The sequence below is a fragment of the Cetorhinus maximus genome, chromosome 9 (assembly GCF_964194155.1).
Source record: "Cetorhinus maximus chromosome 9, sCetMax3.hap1.1, whole genome shotgun sequence".
Classification (NCBI taxonomy): Eukaryota; Metazoa; Chordata; class Chondrichthyes; order Lamniformes; family Cetorhinidae; genus Cetorhinus; species Cetorhinus maximus.
In genome coordinates this window covers 82,560,232-82,585,162 of record NC_135887.1, presented here as the reverse complement: position 1 = coordinate 82,585,162, position 24,931 = coordinate 82,560,232, and the positions used below count along the sequence as shown (strand labels likewise).

General features: G+C 43.0%; 1 protein-coding gene across 1 annotated transcript in view; it reads left to right on the top strand.

Moving 5' to 3' along the window:
• Nucleotides 1–20,083, top strand: part of LOC144685066 (kielin/chordin-like protein) — a 368,175-nt gene extending 348,092 nt beyond the window's left edge. The window contains exons 40-44 of the mRNA XM_078549601.1: nucleotides 5,223–5,370; nucleotides 6,949–7,111; nucleotides 13,306–13,486; nucleotides 14,906–15,031; nucleotides 19,527–20,083. Coding sequence (XP_078405727.1) covers nucleotides 5,223–5,370; nucleotides 6,949–7,111; nucleotides 13,306–13,486; nucleotides 14,906–15,031; nucleotides 19,527–19,624 — 716 coding nt within the window. The 3' untranslated portion in view covers nucleotides 19,625–20,083. The remainder of the gene's footprint in view (nucleotides 1–5,222; nucleotides 5,371–6,948; nucleotides 7,112–13,305; nucleotides 13,487–14,905; nucleotides 15,032–19,526) is intronic.
• Nucleotides 20,084–24,931: the final 4,848 nt, after the last annotated feature.

The following is a 24,931-nucleotide window of genomic DNA, read 5'->3' as shown; positions in this document are numbered from 1 at the left end:
AATAACCCCAACCTATCCAACCTCTCTTCGTCGCTACACTTTTCTAACCCTGGCAACATTCTTGTAAACCTCCTCTGCACTCTCTCCAGAGCTATTACGTCCTTCCTGAAATGTGGTGACCAGAACTGCACACAATACTCCAGTTGTGGCCTCACCAGTGTTTTATAAAATTCCAACATTATATCCTTACTTTTATATTCTATACCTCTGCCAATGAAGGAGAGCATTCCATATGCCTTCTTTACAATCTTGTCTACTTGAACTGCTGTCTTCAGGGACATGTGTACTTGTACGCCAAATTCTCTCACTTCATCTACCCCTCTTAGTATATTCCCATTTATTGTGTAATCCCTATAACTGTTTGACTCCCTAACTTCTCTATGTTAAAATCCATCTGCCACTTTACCGCCCACTCCACCAACCCATCTATATCATTTTGGAGATTTTGGCTATCTACACAGTCCACTAGTCGGCCAATCTTTGTGTCATCTGCAAATTTCCCAATCGTGCCCCCCACGTTCACGTCCAAATCGTTAATATACAACACAAGCAGCAAGGGTCCCAACACCGAGCCCTGTGGAACACCACCTGAGACAACTTTCCATTCGCAAGGGCAACCATCGACCATTACCCTTTGTTTCCTGTTACAAAGCCAACTTTTTAGCCAGTTTGCCACATTACCCTGAATCCCATGGGCTTTTACTATCCTGACCAATCTGCCATGTGGGCCTTGCTAAAATCCATGTACACAACATCCACTGCACTACCTTCATCAACCCTTCTTGTCACTTCCTCAAAGAATTCAATCAAATTTGTGAGGCAAGACTTTCCTTTAACAAATCCATGCTGACCATCCCTGACTCCTCCATGCCTTTCCACATGATAGTTAATCCTATCTCTCAGGATTGATTCTACTAATTTGCTCACCACCGATGTAAGACTAACTGGCCTCTAATTGTTTGGCATTTCCTTTGATCCCTTTTTAAACAATGGAACTACGTTTGCATTTCTCCAGTCCTCTGGTACCTCCCCTGTATCTAGTGAAGATTGGAAAATTATCGTCAGAGCATCTGCTATCTCCTCCCTGACTTCCTTCAGCAGCCTCGGAAACAATCCATCTGGCCCTGGTGACTTATCAACTTTCAAGCATTTCAACCCTTTGAGTACTTCCTCTCTCTTTATGACTATCCCGTCCAATATCTCGCAGTGTTCCTCCTGGACTACTATATCAACATCCTCCCTTTCCTTTGTAAACACGGAGACAAAATATTCATTCAAAACCCTTCCCACAGCCTCTGCATCGACACACAAGTTTTCATCTTCATCTCTGACAGGTCCCACTTTTTCCTTAACTAACCTTTTAGCATTAATGTATTGGTACAATGATGCATGCACACAGGCTGACACTTTTGTACTGAGAGAATGCTGCCTTGTTGGCGATAAAGAAAAAATGGATTGCATTTATATAGTGCCTTTTCATGACCTCAGGATGTCCCAAAATGTTTTATAGACAATTGAGCACTTTTGAAGTATAGTCGCTGCTGTAACATAGGATGAGATGTTAAATTAAAGCCCCATTTGTCCTCTCATGTATACATAAAAGATCCCACGAAACGATTAAATAAAGAATAGAGGAGATTCTCCCAATGTTCTGCCCAACATTTTCAGCTATGAACGACCCTTTTCTAAGCTCCTTATATTCATTAATAATTTTATCAGTCATTATCCAGCCCTAAACACTGTATAACTAATTTTCATGCTCCCATCATATCATTTCAGGCTCTGAGCAAAATTAAAACCTGTGCAAATAGGTTGCACCTCAACAAAGTAGGGATCAGCATCTTTGCAGGGTACTTTGTTGTTGCTGTTGAGGTGGTTTAAACTAATTTAGCAGGGCATGGAAACCTGGGTGCAGCATTAGAAGGAAAAACAAGGTGCACAAAGGACTGGGAAAGACAGATAGCACTAGAACATTATGCTACTGAGCGTAATCAATAGACAACTGACTAGTGGGAAAGATATAGAGGAGCAAAAAAAAAAGCACCATAGAATAGTGGCACTGGTGGACTTTATAAGTCTCATACTTCTAATAAAGACTGTAGTAATAGTGTAAAGGGTAGAGAGGGGGAAGAGTTTCGGAAGTGTGTTCAGGAGAGCTTTCTTGACCAGTTTGTCATCCAATGAGGATAGAGGCATTGCTGAAGCTGGTTCTGGTGAATGAGGTGGGTCAACTGTCAGAAGGGGAATACTTAGGGTACAATGATTATAGTATCATACGGTTTAGATTAGCTATGTAAAAAGACAGGGAGCAATCCAGAGTAAGAATAATAAATTGGGGGAGGGCCAACGTCAGTGGAGTGAGAACAGATCTGGCCCAGGTAAATTGGAATCAAAGATTGGTAGGCAAAACTGTAATTGAACAATGGGCTGTCTTTAAAGAGGAGATTGTTCGTGTACAGTTGAGGTACATTCACACAAGTGGGCAAGGTAGGGCAAACAAAGTCAGAGCTCCCTGGATGATGAAAGAGATAGGGGTGAAGATGAAGCAGCAAAAGGGTGTGTATGACAAATGTCAGATGGATAATACAGAGAGAACCAGGCTTAATGTAAAATATTCAGAAGGTAAGTGATAAAGGAAGTAAGATGGGTAAGGAGACAACATGAGAAGAAACTGGCAATTAATCTCAAAGGGAAGGCAAAAGTCATCTTCTATAGGCATATAAATGGTAAAAAGGTAACAGAAGAAGGGATGGTGCTGATTAGGGACCAAAAAGGAGCCCTATGCATGGGGGCTGAAGTACTAAATGAGTGGTTTGTATCTGTGTTATCAAGGAAGAAGATGCTGCCAAAGTCATAGCGAAAGAGGCGGTATTGAAAAGACTGGCTGTGCTTAAAATTGATGTCACCAGGATCAGATGGGATATATTTGAGGATGCTGAGGGAAGTAAGGCTGAAAATTTGCAGTGGTAGTGGCCATAATCTTCCAGTCCTCCATAGATACATGAGTGGTGCCAGAGGACTGAAAAATAGCAAATACTATACCCTTGTTCAAAAAAGTCAGCTTAAGCTTTTAGAAATGATAATGGAGGACAAAATTAATAGTCACCGACAAGGGTAGATTAATTAAGGAAAGCCAGCACAGATTTGTTAAAACCAAATCATGTTTAACTAACTTAATCAAGTTTTTTGATGAGGTAAAAGAGATTGTTGATGAGGGCAATGTGGCCGATGTGACGTATATGGAATGTAATAATATGACATATAACAGGCTTGCCAGCCAAGTTGAAGCCCACGGAATAAAAGGGACATTGGTAGCATGGATTCAAATTTGACTGAGTGTCAGGAAACAGAGAGTAATGTTGAGGAGTTGTCTTTCAGACTGGAAGAAGGTATACAGTGGTGTTCTTCAGGGATTGGTATTGGGATCATTGCTTTCCTTGATCTGTATTAATGACTAAGACTTAGGTGTACAGGGTACAGTTTCAAAATTTGTAGATGTCAAAACTTAAGAGTATTGTGAACCATGATGAGGCTAGTGATAAACTTCAAGAGGACATGCATGAGTGGAATGGGCAGAGAGGTGGAAGATGAAATTTAATGCAGAGAAGTACAAAGCAATAGATTTGGTAGGAAGAAATTCAGAGAGGCAATATAAACCAAAGGGTACAAATCTAAAAAAGGGTATAGGAACAGAGGGAGTTGGGGTTTATATGTGCACAAATTGTTGAAGGCAGCAGATCAGATTGAGCAAATGGTTTAAAAGGCATATGGGATCCTGAACTTTATAATATAAGAGGCATAGAGCACAAAAGTAAGGAAGTTATGATGAATTTCTATGAAACATTGGTACAGCTTAAACAGAAGTATTGTGTCTAATTCTGGGTATTGTGTCCAATTCTCGGAAGGATTTGAAGGTAGAGTGCAGAAAAGATTTAGGAGAATGGTTCCAGGGATGAGGGAATTCAATTCGATGTGTGGATTGGAGAATCTGGGATTGTTCTTCTTAAAGAAGATAAGGTTGAGAGAAGTTTTGGTAGAGGTGCTCAAAATTATGAAGGCTCTAGAGAGAATAGAGAGAGAGAAACTGCCCCCATTGGTGGAGGGCTTGAGAACCAAAGGACACGAAGTTAAGGTGATTGGCAAAAGAATTGAAAACAACATGAGGAAAACTTTTTTATGCAGAGAGTGGAATGTATTACTTGGAAGGGTGGTGGAGGCAGATTCAATCATAGCTTTCAAAAGGGAATTGGATAAGCACCTGAAGGGAAATAAAGAGCAAAGCTACGGGGAAGGGCAGATCGGTGGACCTAGCTAAATTGATCTTGCAGAGAGCTGGCACAGGCTCAATGGGCTGAATGGCTGCCTCCTGTGCTGTAACCATTCTATGATTCTATTATTAGCGGCAGAGATAGAGGAGGTGCTAGTTTTGATTTCTGAAAATTTGCTAGACTCTAGAAAAGAGATTGCAGATTAGAAATTGGCAAATGTGACACTGCTATTCAAGAAAAGAGGGAGAGGGAAAACAAGGAACTACAGGCCAGCTAGCTTGACATCAGTTATCAGGAATTTTTAAAAATTAATTTATGAAATGTGGGCATCGCTGGCTAGGCCAGCATTTATTGCCCACCCCTAATTGTCCATGAGAAGGTGGTGGTGAGCTGCCTTCTTGAACCGCTGCAGTCCATGTGGCGTAGGTACAAAATATTGTTATCTATTATTAAAGAAGTATTAACAATGCACTTTGAAAATCACTTTATGATCAGACAAAATCAACACAGTTTTACAAAAGGCAAGTCAGTTTGACAAATTTATTAGAGATTTTCGAGGACATACCTAGTAGGGTAGTTAAAGGGAAGGTAGTGGATACAGTATACTTGGATTTCAAAATGGCATTTTATAAGATATGGGGAGACGGCAGGAAAATGGAGCTGAGGCATAAGATCAGCCATGATCATATTGAGTAGTGGAGCAACCTCTAGGTGCCATATGGTCTACTCCTGTTCCTATTTCATATGTTTTTATTATTCTATAGCCAGAGATTCCCACTAGTTTAACACCGGAAGCATGAGTGCTCCCTGCCTTTGGAAAGCCCGACAGAATTGCTATATTTATAAATACTCTGGTCATACTCTGGTCCCTGCACTGTGAGAGAGTATAGAAGGTTACAGCACTATCCAGCAAATTGTTCTAGGTAAATGGTTTCTGGTGCTTCTTTTCAACAGGACTCTATGCAACTCTGAAGTTGCCAGAAGGTCTTAGTGTCACCTGGGATGGGAAAAGTTTTGTAGAAATCAATGTTCCTGAATCGTTGCAATCAAGGATGTGTGGACTGTGTGGCAATTTTAATGGAAACTCATCAGATGATTTTGTGTAAGTGATGGAGTGCACGTGTAAGTCTTGAAACAGTGAAGCTGAGAACATTTGAACATCTGAGGGGTAATTTTAACCAAATTTTCTGGGACAGAATCCCATTGGATCTGTGGAATGCTGGTTTTACATTCTGTCCAATATTGCTGTCTTTTGACATCAATGCAGAGTAAAATCAGACTGAGTTTAAAACCAGCATGCTACCCAATCTTGTTACTTTCCAGATTATTAAAATTAGATTAAAATTGTTGCCCTGTCTCAAGGATGAGTCAAGTCTTGTGTCATTGACTCTTGCAACTCAGTTTATTGCTGCTGTTGTCTTATGCTGCAACTTGTGGGAAATGCTTCTCAGTTGCTTAGATTGATTACCCCAGAGCAGCTCACATTTTCACTTCATCCATCATCGAATTATGCTTGATAATGTAACTGCGGCAAAAGGGATAATTCTGTGGCACTGTTTTCCCAGTAGAGAGCTCTGCTCACAGGAAGTATGGTTGGAGATCAGGGCTACAGTGTTGTTTGCCTATTGCTGGCTATTGCTGCCTTCAACAGTGCTTTCCCCATTGGGAACTTGAGCTCTATGATCTTTTATCGCCTTCAGATTTTCCTTGAGCTTTGCATGCATCAAGCTTGTGGGATATCAGTGCTTTGATAAAATGTTTTCCTTCATTTACATCCAGTGTTGGCATCAAGCATTTCCAGCTTGGCAATTAAAACTCTCTACATTGTCCCAACAAGTAATCTGATGTCAGATGCAAAATAGATTAAATACAAAGGCACAGAAATTCTTCTAGTCATAATCCCAGGAGATTGTGACAAACTGTGTTTACTAATGCTGACCCCACTGGAGTTTGTGGGGTCAGTAGGAGGGTGCTTTATTTATGTGTGATAGCTAGGTGCATCTCGAACACTCATCTACCCATTCTGAACAGAAACTGTAGCGCTTGTTCTGGACATTGTCCAACTTCCCTCATTTCTGGCCATTCTCCCATTGGGTGATTGAGCAAGATACCAGTGTACAAACTTAACTGGACTCTACCAACGGGGGTTCACATCCAGCTACATGGAAGACATTGTGCCCCGCTCACTCGGTGTACCAGCCTGCACTGATATACCAATGCAACCGAGGCATTGGACCTCCTACTGTAGGGAGTTCCTATGCATAGCTGTGCCCACTGGCCATCATTTGAAACTAGGTCTTCAAAGTTTTCTGGGAAAGAATTGACTGTCCAAAGAAAGGAATCTAAACATGTATTAGTACCCGATCCAGCAGTGCTGACGGGACAGTGTAGGGGGAGCTTTATTTTGCATCAACCTTGTGTTATACTTGACCTGGTACAGCTGGTTGTAAAATGAACAAAGGCATTCCACTGCCACTACTGGCATTGCTCTCCTTTTGTGAGAGTGCTAAAACTCCCAAAAAACAAAACTAACACACAAGGCCAATATTGACATTCCCTTCACTGGAACCTTGGGTTGAATTTTCATGGCAATTTCTAACTTAAATTACTAGTTTCAAGTTCATACAATGAAGTTGCATGAGTCAAAGGCCACTAACAGTGAATTGCTTCTCTGTGATAGGTTGCCGAGTGGAGAAGAGGCTTTGACCCCCATTGGGTTTGGGAACAGCTGGCTCATCGGGCTGAATAAAGACAGCCTGTGCACTGCCAAAGATATTGAGGACCCATGCAATGGTACACTTCCTGACAACCAATCAGCAAACAGCACTTGCAGCATTATCATGGTAATTTTTATGGAATTAATTGTTATTGTGATTTAACACCAGGAGCTTGCTTTACGAGCTTGGTCTGCCCAAAATGGAGAGGAGCCCTTGCCCTATTTCCTGATCGATATGGTCTTATTCCTTGCTGACAGCTAAGCTTGCCAATGCTCCTAGATTGTCCTGGAGTCCCCGGAACTCAATATTAATTTCCTGGATGCTTTTCCAAACAACCCAGGAGAAAAGTCACAGTGATATCAAAAAAATAAAATTGGGTTGAGGGCAAAAAGGCTGTTTGATTGACAGTCATGGATCATCCAGCCAGGTAATCTCTGAGCTTGCACGCTTTCCAATTGGTGTGGAAAGGCCACAGGGATGAACTTGTTGGATAACTAATGGTGGAGGCATGGGATTGGGGCAGTTGAAGCTAGAAGTCATGTGATGAAACCTCAAACTCTCGTTGGCAGCCCCAGTGAAGCTGTGCATTGGCTGGAGTGGTTTTTTTTTAGAGTGTATAGGATTGTAGTTGCCCTTATTGAATGATTGATGTATTAGGTGACCAATGATGGGAGAAGGTTGTAATGGCAGTTCGAGACAGGTGGTCATGTGATGAATACAGTCCAACCAGAGTTGACAACTGTACCAGCAACACAGATCTTGTCGACCTCAGGTAGAAATCGATTTGAGTATTTCTCTGGCTTGAATACCATGAGTTGAGTATTGACAAATTTTCTGTTTTTAAATTTCTATCCTAGTCTTCCCTGTACCCATTGTGTTGTATCTCCTTTTCTGGAATTGCATCAATGAAAACTGAAGCAAAATATTTACTTTTACCTAAATCTGTTTCTAATTGGCCCTTCTCCTCCTTTATCACTTGATACTGTAAGATTTCTTTTCATAATCTCCCTTTGTTCTCATTGGTTGTAAGACATGGAGCCTTGGAAAACTTTCTTAAATGTATGAATCTCCTTTCTTAAAAATTTGTGCAACTATTTCTCTCCCAATCTATATGAAAGTATAAGCACTAATTCTTTAATTGGGTAATCCCAGAAAGGAATGCTTATTCGAATAAATAGATGGGAAATGATGAGCTGCTGGCCTGTGATTATATGACTTATGACTCCTACCAGCTGTGTTCCTCACTGAGAACACCCAATCACAGGATCATTCTTCTAATATGCCTGCCTGATCTGCACACACACATGTTCCTCTACTAATCACCACAGTCAGAAGATTCATAAAATACTCCCACAAGTCTTTTGTGTCTTTCTTATTCCCTTGTTTCTACATTCCTCATTTCTACCACCAGGATGCCACCTTCGTAAATGCGGCCAATGCCTCCCTCTCTTTTCTATTTCAATATATTTTCTGCTCTGTGACCTAACTGGGAGGTGTGATATGGGGTGTTGTGTTTCTCCGGTTTGTTGTATATTTTGTATATGAAGAGTGCAGGAGGGCATGCCAGGAGCAGCACCAGGCATACTTAAAAATGTGAACCTGGTGAAGCTACCACTCATGCCATTTGACATGCAAGTAGTCCTAAGCAGCATGCAATAGACAGAGCTAAGCGACCCCACAACCAATCTAAGCTCTGTAGTCCTGCTACATCCAGTCATGAATGGGTGGTGGACAATTAAGCAACTCACTGGAGGATGAGGCTCCACAAATATCCCCATCCTCAATGATGGAGGAGCCCAGCACATCAGTGTGAAAGATAAGGCTGAAGCATTTGCAATAATCTTCAGCCAGAACTGCCAAGTGGATGATCCATCTTGGTCTCCTCCAGTGGTCCCCAGTATCATCGATGCCAGCCTTCAGCCAATTCAATTCATTGCACTTGATGTCAAGAAATGGCTGAAGGCACTGTATACTGCTAAAGCTATGGGCCCTGACAATATTCCAGCAATATTACTGAAGGCTTGTGTTCCAGAACTTACTGTGCACCCTAGCTAAGATTTTCCAGTACAGCTACAACACTGGCATCTACCCGGCTATGTGGGAAATTGCCCTGTCCACAAAAAGCAGGAAAAATTCAACCCAGCCAATTACCACCCCATCAGTCCACTCTCAATCATCAGTAAAGCGATGGAAGAGGTCACCAACAGTGCTATTAAGCAGCACTTGCTTAGAAATGACCTGCTCACTGATGTTCAGTTTGGGTTTCACCAGGGCCACTCAGCTCCTGACCTCATTACAGCCTTGGTTCAAACATGGACAAAAAAGCTGAACTCCAGAGGTGAGGTGAGAGTGACTGCCCTTGACATCAAGGCAACATTTGACCAAGTGTGGCATCAAGGAGCCCTAGCAAAACTGGAGTCAATAGGAATCGAGGGGAAAATTCTCCGCTGGTTGGAGTGCAGGGGGGGTGGGAAATGATGAGAGTGCTGGGGGCGGACCAAAGTGCTGGGGCCCAGGCAGAGACCAGAGTGCTAGGTGCCGGGAGGGAGACCAGAGTGCCGGGCCCGGGGGATAGGGGGAGACCTGAGTGCCAGGGCCTGGGGGAGGGGGTACTGGGGGGATGAGAGAGAGAGAAAGCACATGTGTGTGTCTGGGGGGGAAGTGAGTGAGTGTGTGGGAATGAAAGAGAGAGAGGGACAGTGTGTGTGTGTGTGTGTGAGAGAGAGAGTGTGTGTGAATGTGGGAGTGAGAGTGTGGGAATGAGAGTGTGCATATGGGAGTGAGAGAGTGATTTTGTGTCTGCCTTACTCCCAGTCTCAGGTTTCTCACTCAGTCTCATAACCACAGACCAGCACATACACACACCCACTCACAGTGGGTGAGGGTGAGTGAGTGACTGAGCACCCTAAGACTGGGAGTGAGCCTGGCACACACACTCTGACCCTCTGGTCATTTTTATTAATTATTCTTTTTTAAAATGTAACAATTTATTGTTGTGACATTGCTTTACTTTTGCTCAGTAATTGTTTCTTTTCTTAATACCTCAACTGTTTTAGAAATTTAGTTTAATGTTCTGCCAAACCTTATCTTTCCAAAATTTGCTCAATGTCCCCTTGAGTGTCGCCCCGGCCCCGGCCCCGCCCCCCCCCACACTCACCCCCCACCCCCCCCCCCCCCACCCCCCCACCCCCCCCAACCCCCACCCCCCCCCCACCCCCCCAACCCCCCCACCCCCACCCCCCCCACACCCCCCACCCCCACCCCCCCCACCCCCCCCCACCCCCCCCCCACCCCCCCCCACCCACCCCCCCCCCCCCACCCCCCCCCCACCCCCCACCCCCCCCCCACCCCCCCCCCACCCCCCCCCCACCCCCCCACCCCCCCCCCACCCCCCCCCCCCCACCCCCCCCCCCACCCCCCCCCACCCCCCACCCCCCCCCCACCCCCCCCCCCCCCACCCCCCCCCCCCCCCCAAACATGTTCGAGGTCTCTCTGTGGTGTTTATTTGATTCTGATTCATCACCCAGGCTTAATCAGTCAAGCACAGTGAGCATAGATTAGTTGCCAGACTAACATAATCAACCACAGAACAATTAAAACATTGAACACTTCATGGGGCACTGCTGAGGGAGATTTACTCTACAGCTCAAAACAAGGCAATAACCTGCTCACCGACACTTAGTTTGGGTTCCACCAGGGTCCCTTATTACGGCCTTATTATGAAACCTTAGTACAACCTTGGTCCAAACATGGATGAAAGAGAAGAACTCAAGAGGTGAGGTGAGAGTGACTGCCCTTGACATCAAGGCAGCATTTTATTGAGTGTGGGATCAAGAAGCCCTAGCAAAACTGGAGTCAGTGGGAATCAGTTGAAAAACTCTCCACTGGCTGGAGTCATACTTAGCAAAAAGGAAGGTGGTTGTGTTTGTTGGAGGTCAATCGTCTCAGTCCTGGGACATCATTGCAGGAGTTCCTCAGGGTAGTGTCCTAGGTCCAACCATCTTCAGCTGCCTCATCAATGATCTTCCCTCCATCCTAAGGCCAGAAGCAGGGATGTTCGCTGATGATTGCACAATGTTCAGCACCATTCGTGACTCCTCAGATACTGAAGCAATTTGTGCCCATATGCAGCAAGACCTGGACAATATTCAGGCTTGGGCTAATAAGGGGCAAGAAACATTCGTGCCACATAAGTGCCAAGCAATGACCATCTCCAACAAGAGACAATCTAACCGTCTCCCGTGACATTCAATGGCATTACCATCGCTGAATCTTCTATCAACATCTTGAGGGTTCCGATTGACCCGCAACCGAATGGGACTAGCCATATAAATACTGTGGATACAAGAGCGGGTCAGAGGCTAAGAGTCCTTGCGACGAGTAACTCACCTCCTGACTCCCCAAAGCCTGTCCACCATCTACAGGACAGAAGCCAGGAGTGTGATGGAATACTCTCCACTTGCCTGGACGAGTGCAGCTTCAGCAACACTCAAGAAACTGGACACCATCCAGGACAAAGCAGCCCGCTTGATTGGCACTACATCCACAAACATTCACTCACTCCACCACCGTTGCACAGTAGCAGCAGTGTGTACCATCTACAAGATGCACTGCAGGTACTCACCAAGTCTCCTTAGACAGCACCTTCCAAACCCACGACTACTAACATCTAGAAGCACAAAGGCAGCAGACACATGGGAACACCGCCACCTGGAAGTTGTACAACAAATAAATATCTGAATCTGTTATTTCAGGCTCTTCTACATTGTAGATCTCACCAGGTGTTTTATTTTGTTTGAAAGGTTGCCTGATTCTTTCCTTGCACTGTCTCATTAGGTGTCTGTTTCGATGACAATAAAAATACTCAATTTTTTTAAACTGCCAATCATTATAAGGTTGTCTGTTTCCACCTCCGTTGCCATTATTCCATTTGCTGGTAAGTCATTCTTTTTATTTTTCCACTAGCGGTGGCTGTTTCTCACTTCTTGGCAGAGCTTTGCATTTTCGCACCTTTTTTTGTCTTCCTGACCAACGTGGAGGACGGCGCAATTTTGCGCTCCCTGTACGGCTTTCAAATCCCTTACTGCGGTTTCCATGGCCAGTGCTATCTCTAGCACCTTCTTAAAATCCAAATTTGTTTCAGACAGTAATCTCTTCTGAGTCATGTCCTCATTTACACCGCACACTAAACGATCTCTGAGCATATTGTTTAAAGGTGTACCAAACTCACAGTGTTCTGTTAACTGTTTCAAACTTGAAACATAACAAGCAATTGTCCCCCCGGGACTCTATTTCTTGAGTTAAATTGGAGCTGTTGCATCATTACCGAGGACTGTGGCTGGTAATGACCTTTTACAAGGTCCACCAGTCCCTCAAAACTTTTCACATCAGGGGCACTGGGTGGCGTCAGATTTCGAATCAATGCACAGGTTTAATTCCCACACGGGGGAATAAGAGGATCGCTCGCCTCTTCTCTTCCCCCGCAATGTCATTTGCTTGGAAGAAGAATGCGAGGCATTCAATATAATGAGACCAATCATCTGTGGTTAGATTGAAAGGATCAATTCTTCCGAATTGTGGCATTCTGTGAGGGGATTGCTTCGACGATTATGGTGGAAATTCTACTTACAATTACTATGTGAGGTACAGCCCAAATTTGTTTCTCTTGGTTTCTTTTGTTAACTTGTTTTATTCTCAAAGCCAGTTTATTGTATCTTTGCTTTTTCCTTGCGTTTTTCTTGTTTTTTCTTGAATTTCCCTCGTCGCCAGTTTGTTGGGACTTATGGATCTGGGTCACATGCTTGTTGTACAGTGGCCGGTGTGGTACAATAGACAGAGTAGGTCAGCAGACAGTTCTTATGTGGAACACATTCTGTTTATTTACAAAGGTATTCAGCAGCTACAGTTGTGTGCTTTCAACCCTGTCTCTTCACTATAGACTACTGACTCCTGAGGCAGCCCGCACTGCTCTTCAATTGGATATTAAGATCATGTGATCTTCCATTATAACATTCTTCTTAAAGGCATATTACACATCAGATTACTACACCAGTGTTCGATGCCATGTTTAATCAATGTAGAGGGAAGTTTAAGCTCATCGAGGTGTATTCTACCTGAATTGAGACTTATGTTGGGACATGATGTGAGAGTTGGAGTGTTCCAATCCATAAATTTGACTCCAAAAATAATTGCCAAAAATTGAAATTTAAATGCCACGATTACTAACCCACCCTTAAGCTTTGATAACATTTTTAGTTGTACGAGTTGTGTTGTTTGAAGAACTCCATCGGTGATTGCTTACTCTGTCCTGCTTTTCTCAGGGTCCCTTATTCCAGGCAGCACATGAGAGCATCGACCCTCGGCCTTATTACCAGGCATGTCTGACTGACCTGTGCAGTTGTGTGGAACAGACGTGGTGCCTGTGCAGCTTACTGTCAGCCTATGCTTTCCGTGCCCTGAGAAATGGAATCATATTAAACTGGAGAAATGAAACACTGTGCGGTGAGTACCTGGGTGTCACAGTGAGCCAGCCGGCGATTGGTCAGTTGGACTTCATTTCTGAGAGTAGTGAGTTAATTATGCATCATCAACATATATATAGTATTTTTAACATAGTAAAACTTCACAGGAGGGTTATCAAACAAAATATGGCACTGAGCCACATGAGGAGCTAGGACAGTTGATCAAAGAGGTAGGTTTTAAGGAGTGTCTTAAAGGAGCAAATCGAAAATAGACAGACAGAGGTTTAGGGAGAAAATTCCTGAACTTAGGGCCTTGGCAGCTGAAGGCCCAGCCACTGATAGTTGGCTCCAATTACCGCCAGCTGGAGACTGAACTCTGCCTTACCTCATGATTGGAAATGGTGAATCAGTTTTCCAGCCGTAATATTTTATCTTTTTCACTTAACTGTCTACTTCAGTAACTCCTCCTGTCTAATAACACGGGTGATCTGCTGCAGCTAATTCTAAGGCTGGGTAACAGGTCTGGAGGAGAAGTTGGAGCCATGCAGCAAGTGTGTGGCTGCTGGCTGGTGTCCCAACTCCCCTGATTTTCCCTCTGAGCTGCACTCGGTGACTACCTTCCAGCAGCACATGTGGGATCAAATGTGTTGGGAGTTACAGGCACTGTTCTGCAACACCCTGTGCCAGCGTAACATCTCCACTGTAAGTTATAATAACCCTACCAACAACACACAACCAAGGTGAGGGGCCGGGCAGCAACCCTGAAAAGCCCTGGCATTGTCTGCTTCTCACTGAGCTTCTGCTTCACGCACACACACCCCTTTTTTTCCTCACTTGTTCCCCCCCTGAACAAAATGGATAGATGGAGTTAAGATACTGATCAGCCATAATCCAACTGAATGCTAGAATAGGCTTGGGAGGGCTAACAGGCCTACTCCTATCCCTATGTTGCTGAAGCTGTTGAAACTTGCTGAGGTGTTTCCACTCCAGTGACCAAGTGACCGTTCTTTGCTGCAGATGGTGAGCATCGACAGGATCGTTCTCCAGGAGCTGGCATTATCACAACTAAGCTCATTCCTGATCTCGTCCTATTCCAGTACAGATTTTCCAGTGAGGCTGCTGTTAATGTTCAGGATCAGGAACTCTCTTTGTTGTTTACTTCCCACTTCCTGATACACTGAGGCTAATTGCAACATACCAATTGGATGCCGTCAGCTAAATAAGTGCAAGAGCTAGAACCTTTAGGTCTGTATAGCTCAGGAGCGACATGGGCAATGTATGTACCCACTGAGCCAGTGGAGGATCAATTTCAGAATCATGTTTAGCAATAATGTGGTATTAGTAAAATTATTTGCATAGAATCTCACCAGGTCTGTATCTGGGATTGATTTTGTCCAGGGAACTCTTGCTCAGAATGCCATGATAAACAGTGCTTTCAATTCTCTGTTCTTTTTCTCAGATGTAACTTGCAACGGTGGCTCAAGTTATAATGAATGCAGCTGCCCTCAGACCTGTTCTACCTACCTACACTCAGACACCCAGTGCTCTACTACCTCCTGTGTGCCTGGCTGCCAGTGCCCTGCAGGTAACAAAAGAAAATATACACAGTATAAGATCAGTTCCCATGTTCTAAAGTACCATCACGCATCACAGAACCAGCACAGAATCAGAGTAACAGAAAGACAGATGAAAGCAACAAGAATCCACTCAGTCTCTCAACCTCAACCTGTCATTAGATCTCTTCTCTTTCAATCTACATCCAACCCAGGCACTCAGGCTCTGTTCCTCTACTCTAACTGAATCACAGTTCAACTTTCAACCAGTTGCCGTGCATTGTATTGTGTGGCAGTGTATACCAATGGTTCAGGTTCACTTTGTTAGATGGCAGTTAATACCAACTGTATCGCTATTAACTGTGATGGATCAGGGACTGTACCAATGAAGTATTCTGTATCCGCTGCCACTGCACTGACTGATGGTCTATCATAATTGAAGGTGAATTGTCAGTGCTGGTGGCAAATTAATAGTAACCAAGTACCAGCACTTGTGTAATAAAGAACTATCTTAAATTTAGTTTGACGTGAGGTAAGCTTCACAAGAAATGTTTTTTTCTTATTCATTCCTGGGATGTGGGCATCGTTGGCTGGGCCATCCCTAATTGCCCTTGAGAAGGTGGTGGTGAGCTGCCTTCTTGAACCGCTGCAGCCCATGTGGTGTAGGTACAACCACAGTGCTGTTAGGGAGGGAGATCCAGGATTTTGACCCAGCGACAGTGAAGGAACGGCGATATATTTCCAAGTCAGGATGATGACATGGCTTGGAGGGGAACTTCCAAGTGGTGGTGTTCCCATGTGTCTGCTGGCCTTGGCCTTCTAGATGGTAGTGGTCATGGGTTTGGAGCTCACATCCCTATAAACGACTAAAAAAATACATGGCTTTGTGAAGCTTACGTCATGTCTCACTAAATTTAACACGTTGATTTTCCAACAACAATAATGCGTCTTACGTTGGTCACTCCTCCTGGAGATACTCCTTTGGCTCAGCATTCATTTTTTTCCCGTAAGTCTCTGGTGCACCTAGACATGTTTTTTTTCATGTTAATGGTGCTATATAAGTACAAGTATTTGTTGTTGCCAGACGTCAGAACCAGTTAGGAAAATTTATGTCCCTGATTTGAGCCCCTGATAAAATATCAAATTTTGAACCCCAACATGCATGGGAAAATCGCTCACAGTCAACAGTAGGAAACATAATAATTCACGTTTTGCATTCAATGGCCGGGATTTTCCGGCCCCATCACGGGTGGGACCCGCTGTGGTTGAGGCGGCGCCCCAGCCAGAAGTCCATTGACTTGCGGCGGGACCAGAAGATTGCGGCAGTGGGCGGGTGCAGAAAATCCCGCCAAATGTTTTAATATATGAAGCTACATTTATCTTGCTTCTGCTTGTACTAATTAGACCAATCTGAATATTATCAATTAAGAAAATAATCTTAATACAAAGTTGGTTGGAAACCATTTGGGTGAAAAAGTTTAACTCTTGGCTTTGTAGACATCAAGAAATAAATGGCAACATTGAGTTGTTTCTCCAGCATTATTTTTAAAATTCTATACCCCTGGTTATCAAGATAATTGTCACAGCAGCTCCAGTAACTAGGGTTAAAAATCACAACAGTAGCTATAGCTTCTACCCACAGTCTCAAAGCTGCAGCTGGATTCAACTTAATATATCAAAATAAACCTCAGTTAAGCATGGCAGTGTTGAGAGCAACAGAACACTTAGGAAGCTGTTTTTCTTCCCCCACCCCAAGTGTAACTCAAAGGAAACACTCCCAATAAGCAGGATCTCTCTAAACAGGCTTCAACTTGCCTTGCCTTTCTCCAGTTAAGCACTGAGCACCTGTGATTGGGTACCCACCAGTTAGAGGGAAGAAATTTGAATACTTAAAGATGTATTGCTTTCTTCTTTACAAATCACTGCAAATTTTCCTAACTGCTTCAGATGTCTGACAACAACAAATACTTGCATTTATGTAGCACCTTTAACCTGGTTAGACGTTCCTAGGTGCATCAAAGACATACAGGGAAAAAAATGGGTGCTGAGTGGAAGGAGATTAGGGGGCGGGTAACCAAGAACTTGGGCAAAGAGGTAAGTTTTAAGAAGGGTCTTCAAGGAGGAGAGGGAATTGAAGAGGTTTAAGGACGGAATTACACAACATATGACTAGGCAGCTGAAAGCATGGCCACCAATGGTGGGGTAAAGGGAGCGGGTGTTTCACAAAAGGCTGGAGTCATAGGGATGAGAATTGGTGGAAGGCTTGTTATGTTGAAGGAGGTTACAGAAATAGGGAACATGAGCACAGCTTACAATTTTCAGCTTCAGTTAAACTAAAGTTGGATATTCTGAAATTTGGAGGAAAATTTGCTGGCAGATCTGTTCTCGTTGGTGTGTGAACATGAAGTGTAATCAGTTTTCTCTGGCTGTGAGGTGTTTTAGAATATCCTGTGGATATGAAAGGTGATAAATAATGGTCAAAGGTTGTTTCCTTTTTTTATAATCAAAGTTATATGTTACCTATTTAAATCTGTAATATTGCTGAAAAGGCTTATGATCCTTTTGCTCTAGAAGTGATTGGGCAGAACTTAAATTCTCTTCTACATCGATTTGATTCCATCGGTCTCTGCAATGGCTGGTGTGACATCTAGGTTATGATTTTTTTCTTTATCCTTCCAAAAATAAAGAAGAAACATAACCTAGATGTCATACCAGCCTTCAGCAAATTATCCATGATCAACTTTTGTTCCTGGTTCCTCAGGCATCTTTTTCTGTTTCTTCCTAAGTTTTGCTGAATGAAGTGATGCCAATACTGTTACATCTCTCTTTGGACTCAACTGAGGCTTCTTGCCTTCGCTTGCTTGCACAAGTTCCTTTTGGTTTCTAAAAGAGTTCACTAGGTCTAGCAGTGAAACTGTCTCCTATATTAGAACATCAAAGGAATGTTGTTTATCCCTTTCAAAATATGTGTTGGATTTTATTTCTATAAAAATATTTTAAGGTCTTCCAATATGTTAATTGTGATGGGGTCCTGCAGCTAATAATTTTACCAGAACTTGGCAACTGCTGGGTAGTAAGGCCATTCTTGAGGTCTTCCCAGAAACTGTTCTGAAGGTTGAATGTTCAAATGTTATATAATGGTCATAAACACAGAAAAGACCAGGCCATGATATTTTGGACTTTTTCATCTATTATAAAAATGGATCCTTGGGACACATGACAATCCAAATCCTGCCAATCCAAAAAACAAAAATATACTCAACTCTTTATTTTCTGTCCCATAGTCACTTCTCTATCTTTGCAGCTACATTCCTTATTATAACATTGCCTTAATTTTGTACTTTGATAAATGCCTTTTGAAATTCATGTGTACAAATGTCTAGTGGTAGCGTGTTACAATTTCTGTAGTAACATGCACTTTCATGTGCATTTTGTAGCCTGGAGTTAAGAATAGTGATGATAGAGGCTCCAACCTTCTTTCCGTCACATGGCTGACCAGGAATTTCTCCCTCTCTTACCATCTGCCGCTAACGTGTGTTGGAAGGATTTGCAGGTTGATAATCAGTCTGTTTGGCTGCATTATGAATGCACCTTCCTTGGCCATCAAGTCCTGGGTGGGACTTGAACCCGGAACCTCTGACTCAGAGGCAGGGATGCTACCCACTATGCCACAAGATCTTCTCATTAAATCATCTGGAATCATCCCTAAATTTTTTGATCTTTGGAAGATCATAACTAATGCATCTCCGATCTCCTCACCTATTCCTTTTAATATTCTCAGCTGGACAGCAGCTAGGAGCTGGATATTTATTTCACTTTAATCCATTATTTCATTCATTAACACTGTCCTGTGTGGACAGAAATAAATTTCTTACCATCACTAATGTTTAATTTTCTCTATATCTCTGGCATCGTCCAATCCTTCTGATTAAAACTCATTTTGTTGTTCCACATCCTTACCCTCCAGCACTGTCATAACAAAATCTATTTTTAATGGGCATGTCCTCTGATCCTTTCAAAGTTGAGTGTTATTTGTGATTCTCTGTTCTCTGCTTTTAAGCCTGATATCACAATCACTCATGGTAACTTTTCCCAAGATACTACCTTGCTACCAGATCACCATTTCTGGTTTATTACTCATAGTTGTTTTTTAAAAAAAGTATACAGAAACCCTGGCTTTAAACATAGAGGCATAGGGTACAAAAACAATAAAATTATGATAAACCTTTATGAATAAATGGTTAGGTCTCAGCATTATTATTACGTGCAATCCTGTGGGGCCACAAATTAGAAGGAGATTGGTAGAGAGGTGATTTTCTAGATTTTCAGGGATGAGAAATATTAGCTTTGTGGAAAACAGCTGGGATTGATAGGCCAGAGAAGGTTAGGGGGAGATTTTGTTCAAGGTTATGAGGCATTCTGGCCATGCTCACACTTCTTAGCAGGGCTTAATGGATGCTTGGATCTTGACTTTACACTCCCTAACTCAGAGGTGCTTATTTATATTGTTCCTCTCTTGTTTTATAGGTCTCTTCATGTATCAGTCAAATTGTTTGCCACCTTCACTGTGTCCAATGGAATCAGTCTACAGCCAGAGAAGGTCCTCCTCTCTTCCAACTTTGTGATGGCACACAACAGTGGTCTGTTTATACCCACTATCTGATTAACTTTACTCTGAATCCTCATGGTTTGATGATGGGAGGATTGGTGAACCTTCACTGAATGAGTCTGGATAGTACAGTTGGCCTAAGACTGGAAAACATACACTGGAGGCTGGGTGACAACTTTTAAGGCCTGTGACTTTGTGAAGTACTTTATGTTAGATATCAAAACTGTGAACTACTGATCAACAGATTATTGAACAGAATTTTATTTATTCAGATGGTACAGCTCCCATATTATTACCTCATTAGAATTGAGAACTACTCTGTACAGTATTGTATAAATCTTATTATTCCTTTAATCAGAGTCTTTCTATGGAACATAATATTTGAGTTGTTACCTTTTTGTACATGAAATAAGAGACTGGATTTACATTAAAATACTGTTATTAGTAAGAGTTCCATAACCCTTTGAATGATACCATTCATGCCTTCCTCAGTCTTTTTCTGTAAGCTATTTCTCTGGTCAGTAGGTGTAGCACCAATATACATATGTTTGAAAAGATTATTTCTATTCACTATTTCTAGTGGTATTATCTCAAGTTGAAGTTCCTGTCCTATAGTAGGTGGAATTGCCAAAATGAGATGATGAGGCAGTAATGATTTGCTAAAGTAATGCAACCCATTTTGCTCATTACAATTTCATTAATGCTCAGTGATAATCACCCTCTTTAACCTTGCTTTTTGATTCAGCCATTTACTTTTCTACCTGTCTTTCTGCCAAGTACTGCATTGCCCAAACCCCCATCCCAAACAGACAGGGTGCAAAGTGGGTTTCTCACTGTGAATTCCCCAGCATATTTGCTTCTTGGAAGAAAAGAATTGGGCAAAATGGGGAGCTTGCATTGGAGATGAATGATGCCTTCCAGTGCTACCTCCACACCTGAGAATACAGGCAGAGTTCGTCCTATCTGTATTTCCATGGGTAGTAGAAATAGCACCCTGAAGATGATGTGGAGAAAACTAATTATTTGTTGTGAATAACATTTATGCCACAATCCTAATGGTGATCTCTTTAATATAACATTAAGCTATAGCATGAACAGACCTATATAGGTTCTAGCTTCTTGGTTTTTAGAGCTCAATAATGGGAAACTCCTGTAATTATCCCACCCTTCTACTGCCATCATCTACACAACCTTCGCTCTGTTCACCCATTCATGTAACCTTATAAAAGCCACTTTTATTCAATGGCCCAGATTTTTGCTCCCAGGTCAGGCGTGCGGAGAATTCCTGGCTCCCCAAACTCAATCTTTACAAATGTCTTCCCGGATGTTGCATTTTCAATCTTGTGGGGATTGGCTAGAATAGGAGTCAGGTGGATGACCCGGGAAGAAGTAAGGAAGCTGCCGGGGGCGGACGTGGACTGGGCGGAAGTCCTGCCTCAGTCCTCTGGCACTATGTCCAAAATTTTTTAAAAATGAAGATTAAAACATAAAACATCCCTCCAACCCTCAACCCACACCCCCCCTCAACTCCCACACACTCCGCTTGCCCCATCCATACCACCTCAAGCCCCCTACCAATCCCCCCCATGGACCCTCATACCTCATATGCCAACCTATGCCTCTCTACCCACCATCTATGGTCCCTCATAACCCTTATGCCAACCCATGCCCTCTAATCATCTCCATGGCCCTTTAAAGCCCCAATGCCAACTTAGTGCCAATTCCTGCCAACCCATGCCCCCCACCCACCACCCCTTGCCCTTGCCCCCTTCAGGTCAACCCACCTAGTATCCACCATGGGCAAACCTCAGCGGCTATGTTGACATAAAATAAAGTTGTGTGTCTATTGATGACATCACTATTTTAAAAAAAATTCAGTGCATTGAAAACCAACATTTCTTTTTTATAACCACTTGGAGCTATCAGTCAAACTGCTCACAGGCACCCCACCGTGATGATGTTAGTTTGTAAAATCAGCCGTTGCAGCACAAATCCTACAATGAGAGCCCTCAGGCTTATGTGAGCAGACAGAATGAAATATTCTTTTTTTGAACTACACACTTTAAAAAAAATTAAAGCCCAGCAGAGTTAAATCCCTTGACAGCTTTGACAATTCCAATGAGTTTTGATAGTTCTTTGACAGATTTGACAGTTACAGTGAGGTTATGGACTTTTACACATAATCATGCCTACTTTTAACAATCCCAAAGGGTGCTTTACCTCTCCCAAAGGGGTACCTTACAACTCCAAACGGGTACTCTGGCTATTCAAATCAACCTACCATCTCTTACCTGGTCTACACATGCTGGGTTTCACATACTTGGCATACCAAAATCCCATTTCAGTGGAGGTAGCTGAAGACTTAAATGGCCAGCTGCCTCCCGAAGACACGCACGTTTGACTCCATCCCTGCGCCCACAAAAATAGGAAGTGCCATGTTTGGGGGTGGGATTTAGGTTTTTCAGCCATTTCTGCTATTTTTCAGCATGACGGAGAGCTTCTCTGTCATGGTGAAACTCTGGGCCAAGACTTGCACTATGCTGCACTGGGTGCGCAGCCAGGGAGCAGCCTGTAAGATACCACACAGGCCTTTTCTGTGATAGACAATAAGTGTGTGGGTATGGGTGTGCGCGCGCACAAAGAAATTTAAAGGGACCGTGCACTGAAACAAATGGGATTTGCACAACAACTAAATTTTAAAGGGAACATTGCTTCCAATCATTGCCAAGAACAATGGCTGCAAAGATAAGTAGGACTATTTACCCAGTGCTTAAAATCATATTCTCCCTTGTGCCAGTAGATAGAAACATTGAAATTGCAAGATGAAAAAATATCCAAGATCCATCTAGTTCATCTTCAGCTATCCTGGTAGTTGCATGATACAATGATAATGGAGTTGCTAACTAATTATGGTAATCAGTCTCTATCAATTAATTTACAAAAGCCCCAGACATGATGTGAGGAAAACCCCAGCTGGACATTCCTTTGTTGTTATTAGTCAGGAGGCATTCTCTTGACTGCCACGTGTAGCCAATGAACAAACAGGGACTGCCAACTAGAAAGATACCATCAATGACTGACCCTTTTCTGCATCAATTCATACAGCTTCAAATTCACACTACTTCATCACATTTAGACAGGTGTATGTGCCCAGTGCTTAGAAAATAAGAACATAAGAACAATGAGAAATAGGAACAGGAGTAGACTACTCGGCCCCTCGAGCCTGCTCCGCCATTCAATAAGATCATGGCTGATCTTCCTGTGTTTCGATTTCCACATTCCCATCTAACCCCGATAACCTTTAGTCCCCTTGCCTAACAAGAATCTATCTACCTCTGCCTTAAAAATATTCAACATCCCTGCTTCTACTGCCTTCTGAGGCAGAGAGTTCCAAAGTCGCACAACCCTCTGAGAGAAAAAAATTCTCCTCATCTCTGTCCTAAAAGGGCGACCCCTAATTTTAAAACAGTGCTCCCTAGTTCTGGACTTACCCACAAGAGGAAACATCCTTTCCATGTCCACCTTGTCAAGGCTGTTCAGGGTCTTGTATGCTTCAATCAAATCACCCCTCACTCTTCTAAACTCCAGTGGAAACAAGCCCAGTCTGTCCAACCTTTCCTCATAAGACAATCCACTCATTCCAGGTATCAATCTAGTAAACCTCCTTTAAACTGCCTCTAGTGCATTTACATTCCACAGCTTCTTCCCACAGTGTTCTCCTTGTTGCAAGTTTGTGATTTGGGAGGTCTTAAACATAATCTTGTATTCCTCCCATGTGCCAGCTCAGTGGCCAGAGACTGGGAAGTGGCTAGCTTATGTATTCATACGTGAGGCTCCTTGGGGCTATGTGCCTTGTTTGGTGGTGGTGCGTTAACAGTTCACTCAGGGAATTTGAGTTGCTGTGGCAACATGCAATATTGCACGCACATTGTTGTCTGGAGCTATGGATGGTGATTGCAGAGGCTGCACCATTCTTGGTGCCCTTGTTTAACATCAGCTTAACTCTAGCTTCTACAAGAGCAGCCTGGGCCAGGACCTTTACAGCCAAACGTGCAGGCATTGTGCTTAGGTTCGCTCTATGTTCGGGGGCTTTACTGCAGATCTGTTTGAAGCTGCCATATCCATGAAGGTACTGCAAATGTAGATAAATAAATTCCTTCACTTGCTTCACACTCTGCAGCACACTTTCTGACATGGTCCCCAGTTGTGCACAGAAACTTAACCTCCTGCAAGTACTCATCTTTTGAAAGCAGCATCCACGATGAGTGGAAAACAGGAGAATGGGCTATTAAAATCATTGAGGTTACTTAATGCCAGAAAACTGCCTGCCACTCATTGTTTTGAATTTTAACCTGGCCTACTGAACAGGTGGCTAGACCATTTGTCTAAAGTCATCATTGGACCTGACTGCAATTTTTATTGGTGGCCTGAGTGAGGAAGCTACTGTGGCTTTCACACCAAGAGGAAATGGTCACTCTCATTGAGTGACATCACTATGAAATAGCTCCTTATGCACATGCACAGTAGTTATTATTAGAGTTAACTCTTTACTCTCCATCTTCCCCCAAGTCTTTATCCCCATATTATGCACACATCCTCCTACAATTTAGCTGCAAGTTTCAGTTCATAGCAGGCTTGGGTTTTGGCTTATGAAAACTATCTTTGGATGTGCTCATCCAGATGTTGGAAGGACACCTTGATTGTAACAGTGATTGTGTGGTGTCACTAATACGAAATGTAATGTATACCTGATTTGTGTACATATAGGTAATTTGTGATATTTGTGCAAGTGGTGCAGTTTGTATGGAGTTGGGCATTTTCTTTTATTCGTTCTTGGGATGTAGGCATCACTGCCAAGATCAGCATTAATTACCCATCCGAATTGCCTTGAGAACATAAGATCATAAGAAATAGGAGCATGAGTAGGCCATTTGGCCCATCAAATCTGCTCCACCATTTGATAAGATTGTGGCTGATCTGATTGTGGCCTTAACTCCACTTTCTCACTAACTCCTGCCTGTCCCCCATAACCCTTAATTCCCTTGTTGATAAAAAAACCTGTCTAACTCAGCCTTGAATATATTCAATGTCCCAGCCTCCATTGCTCTCTGTGAAAGATAATTGCAAAGACTAATGACCACCTGAGAGAAGAAATTCCACCTCATCTCTGTCTTAATTGGGAGACCTCTTATTTTTAAACTGTGTCCCCTAGTTCTGGATTCCCCCACTCGAGCAAACGTCCTCGTAGCATTGACCTTGTCAAGTTCTCTTAGAAGCTTATGTTTCAATAAGACCACCTCTCATTCTCCTAAATTCCAATGGC